Genomic DNA, 11842 nt, shown 5'->3' with positions numbered 1-11842 from the left:
CCTTTTGAATGAACTGAAAAGGGACAAGTATTCTGAGACACTTCTCCGGATGGACCGAGGATAGAGTTTTCGATAGAGTTACAAGCTAGGTAGATGCGGGGAATGCCGTGGATGTGGCATACCTGGATTTCAGGAAGGCCTTCAACAAGGTCCCCCACGACCTTCTGTATTGGGCAAATAAAGCATGCAGATCATAGAATCATAGAATCAAAGAGTTGGAAGAGACGTCATAGGCTATCCAGTCCAACACCATTCTGCCAAGAAGCAGGAATATTGCATTCAAATCACCCCTGACAAATGGCCATCCAGCCTCTGCTTAAAAGCTTCCAAAGAAGGAGCCTCCACCACACTTCGGGGCAGAGAGTTCCACTGCTGAACGGCTCTCACAGTCAGGAAGTTCTTCCTCATGTTCAGATGGAATCTCCTCTCTTGTAGTTTGAAGCCATTGTTCCATTGCGTCCTAGTCTCCAAGGAAGCAGAAAACAAGCTTGCTCCCTCCTCCTCCCTGTGGCTTCCTCTCACATATTTATACATGGCTATCATATCTCCTCTCAGCCTTCTCTTCTTCAGGCTAAACATGCCCAGCTCCTTAAGCCGCTCCTCATAGGGCTTGTTCTCCAGACCCCTGATCATTTTAGTCGCCCGATCTGAGTATACTTTTACTTAAGCGATCCCTCATTGGCCAAGTAGGATAGTCTTCCAGGAGCAGTATTCTGGTGGGTCCATAGGTGATTCTGGAGCCCTATTCTTGACCTGCATCTTCTCCCGCAGTGAGGGCATCGGTTTCCAGGTCGAAGGTGATCTCGGTTGGGGTTGGCTTGATGCGCCTTCCTCTTGGCACTTTTCTCTCTTTTGCCCTCCGTTCGTGCCTCTTCAAATTCTACAGCACTGCTGGTCACAGCTGACCTCTACCTGGAGCACTCAAGGGCCAGGGCTTCCCAGTTCTTGGTGTCTATGCCAGAATTTTTAAGATTGGCTTTGAGCCCATCTTTAAATCTCTTTTCCTGTCCACCAACATTCCATTTTCCGTTCTTGAGTTCTAATAGAACAACTGCTTTGGGAGACAGTGGTCGGGCATCCGGACAACGTGGCCGGTCCAACGGAGTTGATGGCGGAGGACCATCGCTTCAATGCTGGTGATCTTTGCTTCTTCCAGCACGCTGACGTTTGTCTGCTTGTCTTCCCAAGAGATTTGCAGGATTTTCTGGAGGCAGCGCTGATGGAATCGTTCCAGGAGTGGCATACCTGAATTTCAGGAAGGCCTTCGACAAGGTCCCCCATGACCTTCTAGCAAGGAAACTAGTCCAATGTGGGCGAGGCAAAACTACGGTGAGGTGGATCTGTAATTGGTTAAATGGACAAACCCAGAGGATGCTCACCAATGCTTCCTCTTCATCTTGGAAAGAAGTGACAAGTGGAGTGCCATCCGCAGGGTTCTGTCCTGGGCCCGGTCCTGTTCAACATCTTTATTAATGACTTAGATGAAGGGCTAGAAGGCAGGATCATCAAGTGTGCAGACGACACCAAATTGGGAGGGACAGCCAAGACTCCAGAGGACAGGAGCAGGATTCAAAATGATCTTGACAGATTAGAGAGATGAAGGGCCAAAACTAACAAAATGAAGTTCACCAGTGACAAATGCAAGATACTCCACTCTGGCAGGAAAAACGAAATGCAAAGATACAGAATGGGGGACAATGCCTGGCTCGAAAGCAATATGTGTGAAAAAGATCTTGGAGTCCTCGTGGACAACAAGTTAAACATAAGCCAGGAATGTGATGTGCTGGCAAAAAAAGCCAATGGGATTTTGGCCTGCATCAAGAGGAGCCTAGTGTCTAGATCTAGGGAAGTCCTGCTCCCCATGCTCTATTCCGCCTTGGTTAGACCACACCTGGAATATTGTGTCCAATTCTGGGCACCACCATTCAAGAGAGATATTGACTGCAGAAAAGGGCAACTAAAATGATCAAGGGTCTGGAGAACAAGCCCTATGAGGAGCAGCTTAAGGAGCTGGGCATGTTTAGCCTGGAGAAGAGAAGGCTGAGAGGAGATATGATAGCCATGTATAAATATGTGAGAGGAAGCCACAGGGAGGAGGAGCAAGCTTGTTTTCTGCTTCCTTGGAGACTAGGACGCAGAGCAATGGCTTCAAACTACAAGAGAGGAGATTCCATCAGATATTAGGAAGGATAAGGAAGAATTTCCTGACTGTGAGAGCCGTTCAGCAGTGGAACTCTCTGCTCCGGAGTGTGGTGGAGGCGCCTTCTTTGGAAGCTTTTAAGCAGAGGCTGGATGGCCATCTGTCAAGGGTGATTTGAATGCAATATTCCTGCTTCTTGGCAGAATGGGGTTGGACTGGATAGCCTATGACGTCTCTTCCAACTCTTTGACTCTATGATTCTACTGTTTGGTCCCTTTTTCTTGTTGTAAGAAACTTCTATTTCTTTTTTTGGTAAAAGTCCTAACAGGACTCCATCATCTCAATCTTTTTGCCTATCCAAAAAGTATGGGTCTCAATCAAGAGAGGAAAAAGATAGTAGTAGTAGTAGTAGTAGTAGTAGCAAAGACTCTGGCACAAGCCAGTACAGGTGGTCCTACTAGTGATTGGCAATCTGGGCGCAGTGCCTAAAGACCTTGGCCTGCACTTAAAAACAATAGTCATTGACAATGTGCCCCCCCCCCCCTTGTTGGAAAGTTTTGTTAGGAGAGCTTTGATTACATTTTCTTGCCCCGGTGAAGGGAGTTGGGACTGAATGGTCTTAAGTATTTTCTGCTTTTCATGGGGGTTCTGTGTGGGAAGTTTGCCCCTATTCTGTAATTGGTGAGGTTCAGAATTATTATTATTATTGTTATTAAACTTTATTTGTATCCCGCTAGCATCTCCTGAAGGACTCGATGCAGCTTACAAAGGCCAAGGCCTCAACACAACATAACAATACAAACCTAAAGCAAATTAAAAACAATTAAAGCAGCATTAAAACAACAAAACAACAAGCAATAAACAATACATCAACAAGATAAAACTGGGCCAGGCCAGAGTAAAGGGTACAGGATTAAAAAGTGTTGATGTGACAGGTAATATGTAAGGATTATAGGTAAGTGGAGTGTGCAGCAATCTTAGTTCTAATAAAGTGCTTATGGGATTTGGTATTGGAAATTTCCTATTCTGGGAAGGCACATCGGAATAGCCAGGTCTTCAAGTTCTTTCTGAAGACTGCCAATGTAGGGGCCTGTCTAAGATCTTTGGGGAGAGTGTTCCAGAGACGGGGGGGCCACCACGGAAAAGGCCCCGTCTCTTTGATTGTTGGTGAACTATAAATCCCAGCAACTACAAATCCCAAATGTCAAGGTCTATTTCCCCAAACTCCATCTGTGTTCATACTTGGGAATATGGAGTATTCGTGCCAAGTTTGGTCCAGATCCTGGATGTAGGTGAACTACAACTCCCAAACTCAAGATCAATGCCCACCAAACCCTTCTGTTTTCTGTTGGTCGTGGGAGTCCTGTGTGCCACATTTGGTTCAACTCCCTCATTGGTGAGGTTCAGAATGTTCTTTGATTGTAGGTGAACTATACATCCCAGCAACTACAACTCCCAAATGACAAAATCAAAAAAAATTGAGTGAAGGACAAACATTGGGTTGTTAGGTGTCTTGTGTCCAAATTTGGTGTCAATTCCCCCAGTGGTTTTTGAGTTGTGTTAATCCCACAAACGAACATTACATTTTTATTTATATAGATATAATAGTAACATATTATATAGCAAACTATATAACAATAATATATAAAATATTGTAATTATAGCTTATAACAGATGTGTGTGTGTGTATTATAAAAGATATAATATTATATTTTTCCATGGTTTTTTTTTTTTTGAGTGAAGGACATACATTGGGTTGTTAGGTGTCTTGTGTCCAAATTTGGTGTCAATTCATCCAGTGGTTTTTGAGTTCTGTTAATCCCACAAACGAACATTATATCTTTATTTATATAGAAGGGGAAAAATAAAAGGGATATTGGTGACTTGTTCTGTTTTTCTCCATGTTCGTTATTGGAAGGAATAAGCCTCCACCCTCTCTTACTCCTTTTTCCACCCAAAAGGAAACAAAATAAGAAGCTTTTTTTACTATTTCAAGCAGGTGCATGTGCAGGTTTTGGCTTACCTTCCCTGTCAGAATCGATGGGAATTCTGTGTCGAACCTGTTGCTCAAGCCGAACCTTCAAGACAAAGAAGAAAGAGGGTTTCCACCCAATGGACATCACAGAGTCACGATTCAACGCTGAATCAAACGCCTTTGACAAAGGCAAGCTGCCATAAGTGATCAGGGAAAACAGGAATCGATAAGGCATCTCCTACTCCATTTTGCCAGATCATTTTTTCTCCGTAAATCTTTACATTTCCCATCTCTCATTGTGACCAAAACCACATCCTATGGTAGGAAATTTCACAAGTTAATAGTCAACCGAATAGATGAAGTATTTCCTTTCTTATCTTGCAACTTTCCCCTGAATAATAATAATGATAATAATAATAATAATAATAACAATAATAAAAAACAACTTTGGGTTGTAGTTTTTTTCGGGCTATATGGCCATGTTCTAGAGGCATTCTCTCCTGACGTTTCGCCTGCATCTATGGCAAGCATCCTCAGAGGTAGTGAGGTCTGTTGGAAGTAGGAAAATGGGTTTATATATCTGTGGAAAGACTATGGTGAGACAAAGAACTCTTGTCTGCTGGAGCTAGGTGTGAATGTTTCAACTCCTTTCCACCTGCTACTAAGGAGGCTGTCCAGGTCCTGAACCGGTGCTTGGCTGCTGTGACGGTCTGGATGAGGGCGAACAAATTGAAGTTGAATCCAGACAAGACAGAGGTACTCCTGGTCAGTCGCAAGGCCGAACAGGGCATAGGGTTACAGCCTGTGTTGGATGGGGCCGCACTCCCCCTGAAGACGCAGGTTCGCAGCTTGGGTGTGACCCTGGACTCATCGCTGAGCCTGGAACCCAGGTTTCGGCGGTGACCAGGGGAGCATTTGCACAGCTAAAGCTTGTGCACCAGCTGCGCCCGTACCTTGGGAAGTCTGACTTGGCCACGGTAGTCCACGCTCTGGTTACATCCTGTTTAGACTACTGCAACGCTCTCTACGTGGGGTTGCCTTTGAAGACAGCTCGGAAGCTCCAACTAGTCCAACGCTCGGCAGCCATGATTTTAACAGGAGCGGAGCGCAGGGAGCATACAACCCCCCTGTTGCGCCAACTCCACTGGCTACCGATCTGCTACCGGGCTCAATTCAAAGTGCTGGCGTTGGCCTTTAAAGCCCTAAACGGTTCCGGCCCAAGCTGCCTATCCGACCGCATCTCTGCCTATGAACCCACCAGGACTTTGAGATCTTCCGGGGAGACCCTGCTCTCGATCCCGCCTGCTTCTCAAGCTCGGCTGGCGGGGACGAGAGATAGGGCCTTCTCGGTGGTGGCTCCTCGGCATTAGACTAGCACCATCTCTAATGGTATTCCGCAAAAAGGTGAAGACCTGGATGTTTGTGCAGGCGTTTGAGTAATTTAGTGCAATCTGGTAATGGAACATGGAATGGAACAATGGACGACGAACCTGGACTACGCTTGGATGATGAGAAGATTGGGTACGGTTGTTTTTTGTAATAATTGTGCATTGTAATTGCTTATTGGTAATTTATGGATAATGTGTTAAGTCAATTGTTATATGTTGCATGGAACCACTGCTGTTTCTACTGTTTTTACTGTTTGTGAACCGCTGTGAGTCGCCTTCGGGCTTGAGATACAGCGGTATAGAAGCAAAGTAAATCTATATATATAAATTTGTTAGGGGCATCCAACGAGGAAACAAAACTCAAAAACCCCCAACGAAACTTAACCAAAATTCCCATGCCCATAACACAACCCACAAGGTACAAACATATCTACTCAAAATGAAAAACAACACAACAACACACTCACAAAACGGCAAAACAACAAAACTCAAAAATCCCCCAACGAAACTTAACCAAAATCCCCGTGCCCATAACACAACCCACAAGGTACAAACATATCTACTCAAAATGAAAAACAACACAACAACACACTCACAAAACGGCAAAACAACAAAACTCAAAAATCCCCCAACGAAACTTAACCAAAATCCCCGTGCCCATAACACAACCCACAAGGTACAAACATATCTACTCAAAATGAAAAACAACACAACAACACACTCACAAAACGGCAAAACAACTGAGCATGCGCATTGGCGCCCAGCCGCAAGTTCCCTGGCGCGCGCACATGGCCTTCCGGCCAACGTTCCCTCTGCGGAAACCATGTCCACTCCAAGCCCCGCCGCGCTGCTTCCCACACACACACACATCCTGCCGCACACACACACGCAACCCCACGCTCCATCACTCCCCCCGCCGCCGCACACACACACGCAACCCCACTCCCCCCGCCGCCACACACACACACAACCCCACGCTCCATCACTCCCCCCGCCGCTGCACACACACGCAACCCCACTCCCCCCCGCCGCCGCACACACACACACAACCCCACGCTCCATGACTCCCCTCGCTGCCGCACACACACACGCAACCCCACACTCCATCACTCCCCTGCCCCAATCTTACCTTCTTTTACTTCACTCCACCTCCAAACCCCACCCCGCCCCTTCCCGCCCTGTCAAAATCTAGGAAAGACAGGAAGGAAGGAAAGAAGGAAGAAAGAGAAAGGGAGGTAAAGAAAAAGGGGGAAGGAAGGAAAGTTAGAGGAAGAAGAAAAGGAAAGAAAAGGAAAGATGGAAGGAAAGAAAAGAGAGACAGCAGAAGAGAACGAAAAAGGGGGAAGGAAGGAAAGAGATAGAGAAAGAAGAGGAGAAGGAAAGATGGGAAGGAAGGAAGGAGTGAGGGAGGGAGGGAGGGAAAGAAGGAGGGAAAGAGGGAAGATTGGCCACAGCAACACGTGGCGAGTAAAGGTTGTTATTTCTATTATTATGATGCTATTGTTCCTATGAGATCCTTTTATGGGGAATGGGAGAGGTGTCATGTCCCAGAGGCAATGCACTGCATTATTGTTATTGTTATGATGGTGGTGAAATAAAAAGAAATAAAAAGTGAAAGAAGGAAGCAAACAGGGAGGGAAGAAAGGCAAAGGAAGAAAGGGGGAGGGAATGAAGGAAAGAGAGAAGGATGAAACCAAGTAGTGAAAGAAGGAAAGAAAGAAAGAGGTAGAGAAGGAAGAAAGGAGAGAAAGGGGGAGGAAAAGGGGGAAGGAATAGGTAGGGACCTCTCTTTCATAATAGTCCAGATATCTACCTCAACTTTGATAAGTTTTACTATAGGCCACAGCAACGCGTGGCAGGGCACAGCTAGTAAATAAATAACTGACCACCTTGGCAGTGCCTGGGGCAATCTTTTGTTGAGAGGTATTAAATGCCTCTGATTGTTTCCTCTCCGTTGTTTTGCTGTTGTAATTTTTGAGTTTTTTAATACTAGTAGACAGATTTTGTTCGTTTTTCTAGCTATCTGGCTACCAAAATCTGGCTACCAGTATTAAAAAACCCTAAAATTACAACAGCAAAACAACAGAGAGGAAACAATCAGGGACATCTAATCGCCTCTCAACAAAAGATTGCCCCAGGCACTAACAAGCTACACCAAAAAACTGCCAGGCTATCAAATGCTAATCATAGAATCATAGAAACCAAGAGTTGGAAGAGACCTCATGGGCCATCCAGTCCAACCCCATTCTGCCAAGAAGCAGGAATATTGCATTCAAATCACCCCTGACAGATGGCTATCCAGCCTCTGTTTAAAAGCTTCCAAAGAAGGAGCCTCCACCACACTCCGGGGCAGAGAGTTCCACTGCTGAACGGCTCTCACAGTCAGGAAGTTCTTCCTCATGTTCAGATGGAATCTCCTCTCTTGTAGGTGGTCAGTTGAAACATTCACACCTCAACAATGATGGATCTGGACCACACTTGGCACAAATATTCCATATGCCCAAATATGAACACAGATGGAGTTGGGGGAAATAGAACTTGACATTTGGGAGTTGTAGCTACTGGGATTTATAGTTCACATACAATCAAAGAGCATTCTGAACCCCACCAACAATGGAACTGAACCAAACTTGACACACAGTTCTCCCATGACCAACAGAAAATACTGGAAGGGTATGGTGGGCATTGACCTTGAGTTTGGGAGTTGTAGTTCACCTACATCCAGAGATCACTGTGTACTCAAACAATCATAGAATCATAGAATCAAAGAGTTGGAAGAGACCTCCTGGGCCATCCAGTCCAACCCCATTCTGCCAAGAAGCAGGAATATTGCATTCAAATCACCCCTGACAGATGGCCATCCAACCTCTGTTTAAAAGCTTCCAAAGAAGGAGCCTCCACCACACTCCGGGGCAGAGAGTTCCACTGCTGAACGGCTCTCACAATCAGGAAGTTCTTCCTTATCCTTCCTAATATCTGATGGAATCTCCTCTCTTGTAGTTTGAAGCCATTGTTCCACTGCGTCCTAGTCTCCAGGGAAGCAGAAAACAAGCTTGCTCCCTCCTTCCTGTGGCTTCCTCTCACATATTTGTACATGGTTATCATATCTCCTCTCAGCCTTCTCTTCTTCAGGCTAAACATGCCCAGCTCCTTAAGCCGCTCCTCATAGGGCTTGTTCTCCAGACCCTTGATCATTTGAGTCGCCCTCCTCTGGACACATTCCAGCTTAGAGTCAATATCTCTCTTGAATTGTGGTGCCCAGAATTGGACACAATATTCCAGGTAAAGTGGTCTAACCAAGGCGGAATAGAGCATGGGGAGCAGGACCTCCCTAGATGGATCTGGACCAAACTCTATATGAATGCTCCATATGCCCAAATGTGAACACTGGTGGAGTTTGGGGGAAATAGAATCTTGGCATTTGGGAGTTGTAGTTGCTGGGATTCATAGTTCACCTACAATCACAGAGCATTCTGAACTTACTTACTTACATTCTGAACGCCACCAACGATGTGGGCCACAGCAACACGTGGCAGGGGATGGCTAGTAAATAAATATAGTTTCTGGAACTCCCTGCCTTCCTCTAAGATCCACCTATTATTATTGTTACTAGCTGTCCCCTGCCACACGTTGCTGTGGCCCAGTCTGTTGATCTGGAAAATAAAGTAATGAGAAAGTGTTGGTTTCTAATATATGTAATTTCTTTGTGCTTGTGGGTAAACAGTATTTCCTGTTGTTTCTTTGTCAGTGTTGATGTGGAGAGCGTCTGGTTTGCCCACCCTGGAACATGCAACATATCATTGTCCTTCTTTAAGGGTCCCTTTCAAATCTATGATACTATATCTCTGTGTGTGAATCTTATCTATTTATCTATGGCTGGATGGCTCTTTGTCAGGAGGGCTTTGATTACATTTTCTTGTCCTGGTGAAGGGAGTTGTACTCGATGGCTTTAAGTATTTTCTGTTGGTTGTGGGGGCTCTGTTTGGGAAGTTTGCCCCAAAGCTGTCATTCGTGGGGTTCAGAATGCTCTCTGATTGTAGGTGAACAGTGAATCCCAGTGACTACAACTCCCAAATGTCTATTTCCTCCAAACTCCATCTGTGTTCACATTTGGGCGTATGGAGTATTCGTTCCAAGTTTGGTCCAGATCTATCATTGTCTAAGTCCACAGTGCTCCATGGATGTAAGCGAACTACAACTCCCAAAACTCAAGGTCAATGCCCACCAAATCCTTCCAGTATTTTCTGTTGGTCATGGGAGTTCTGTGTGCCAAGTTTGATTCAATTCCATTGTTGGTGGAGTTCAGAATGCTCTTTGATTGTAGGTGGACTATAAATCCCAGCAACTACAACTCCCAAATGACAAAATCATAATTTTTTGAGTGATGGTCAAAAAATGTGATGGCTGCCGTTTATTTTCCGAGCCCAATTTAAGGTGCAGGTGCTTACCTACAAAGCCCTGAACGGTTTGGGACCACCCTACCTGCGTGACCGCATCTCCGTCTATGAACCCACGCGTTCACTTCGGTCATCTGGAGAGGCCCTGCTCGTGATCCCGCCTGCGTCGTAAGCGCGTTTGGTGGGGACACGAGTCAGGGCCTTTTCTGTGGTGGCCCCCCGACTCTGGAAACCCTCCCCAAAGATCTTAGACAGCCCCCTACCCTGGCAGTCTTTAGAAAGAACTTGAAGACCTGGCTGTTCCGATGTGCCTTCTCAGATTAGAAACCTCCAATACCAAGTCCTAGAAGCACTTTAGTAGAACTAAGATTGCCACACGTTGTACACTGCACTTGCCCTATAAGTCTTACATACCACCTGTCACATCAGCACTTTTCATCCTGTACCCCTTTACTCTGGCCTGGCCCAGTTCTATTGTGTCTTAGTGTATTGTTTATTGCTTGTTGTTTATATTGCTTTAATTGTTTTTAATTTGCCTTAGGTTTTGTATTGTTATGTTGTGTGTTGAGGCCTTGGTCTTTGTAAGCCGCATCGAGTCCTTCGGGAGATGCTAGGTAAAGGTAAAGGTAGTCCCCTGACATTAAGTCCAGTCATGTCTGACTCTGGGGTGTGGTGCTCATCTCCATTTCTAAGCCGAAGAGCCGGCGTTGTCCGTAGACACCTCCAAGGTCATGTGGCCGGCATGACTGCATGGAGCGCCGTTACCTTTCCGCCGGAGCGGTACCTATTGATCTACTCACATTTGCATGTTTTTGAACTGCTAGGTTGGCAGAAGCTGGGGCTGACAGCGGAAGCTCACGCCGCTCCCCGGAATTGAACCTGCGACCTTTCAATCAACAAGCTCAGCAGCTCAGTGCTTTAACCCACTGAGCCACCGGGGGCTAACATCGGGAGATGCTAGCGGGGTACAAATAAAGTAATAATAATAATAATAATAAACTATAAATCCCAGCAACTACAACTCCCAAATGACAAAATCATAGTATTTTGAGTGATGGTCACTCCTTGTGTTGTGAGACGTTTTGTTGCCAAATTTGGTGTGATTTCGTCCATTGGTTCTTTTGTTTTTAAGGTACTCATTATGCACAGAGCATTTTTAGATAGATAGATAGATAGATAGAAGAAAGATAGAAGATTGCTACTGAGTGCTGAGGATGAAGGCGGCTAGGCCCCGCCCCCTCCCCGAAGCCCCGCCCCTGGCCCCGCCCCCCGGCCGCTTACACGGTGAGGTGCCCGGCTCCCCTCACGGCGACGGGCTCCGGGGCGTCGCGGGGCCGGGGCAGCTCGGGGCCGGTCCTCCCCGCGGCCTGGCCCTCTCCCTCGGGCGGAGAGACGGGCAGGGGCCGCCCCGGGCCGCCCTGCTCGCCTCCCTCTTCGTCCTCCTCCTCTTCCTCCTCCAGTTCATAGATGGTGTCGAAGTCCGCCATGTTGGGGAGCAGGACGCTCATCGCCGCCTCCCCCCTCCCTTCCCCTCCTTACGCGCATGCGCCACCACGCGCATAGGCCGAGGCAGCCACCACGCATGCGCACAGCGGCTAGCGGAAAGGCGCCAACCTTACTCTGGAATCCCGCGGTGGGGAGTTCCATCCGGAAACATCCGAAGCCTCGGGAGGGCGGTTCGAGGCCGGGAGCTTCTTCATGCCAAATGGAAGACATCCAGGAAGGCAGGACACGCTGTATTTCTAGGCCTGGTTAAGTTAGAACCGTGGTTCTCATGCCGTGACCCCTGAATACAGTTCCTCATGTTGTGACCCCCAACCATAGAATCCTAGAGTTGGAAGAGACCTCCTGGGCCATCCAGTCCAACCCCATTCTGCCAAGAAGCAGGAATGTTGCATTCAAATCACCCCTGACAGATGGCCATCCAGCCTCTGCTTAAAAG

General features: G+C 46.8%; 1 protein-coding gene across 2 annotated transcripts in view; it reads right to left on the bottom strand.

Moving 5' to 3' along the window:
- Positions 1-11453, bottom strand: part of CHIC1 (cysteine rich hydrophobic domain 1) — a 31430-nt gene extending 19977 nt beyond the window's left edge. The window contains exons 1-2 of one of the 2 annotated variants that reach the window (XM_067471675.1): positions 11182-11453; positions 4164-4218 (exon numbers count right to left, since the gene is read on the bottom strand). In XM_067471675.1, coding sequence (XP_067327776.1) covers positions 4164-4218; positions 11182-11408 — 282 coding nt within the window. In that variant the 5' untranslated portion in view covers positions 11409-11453. The remainder of the gene's footprint in view (positions 1-4163; positions 4219-11181) is intronic. The other variant, XM_060756474.2, reaches the window with a different exon arrangement.
- Between the last annotated feature and the right edge of the window lie 389 nt (positions 11454-11842).

Source organism: Anolis sagrei, chromosome 10 (genome assembly GCF_037176765.1).
Source record: "Anolis sagrei isolate rAnoSag1 chromosome 10, rAnoSag1.mat, whole genome shotgun sequence".
Classification (NCBI taxonomy): domain Eukaryota; kingdom Metazoa; phylum Chordata; class Lepidosauria; order Squamata; family Dactyloidae; genus Anolis; species Anolis sagrei.
This window is presented reverse-complemented; position numbering and strand designations above follow the sequence as displayed.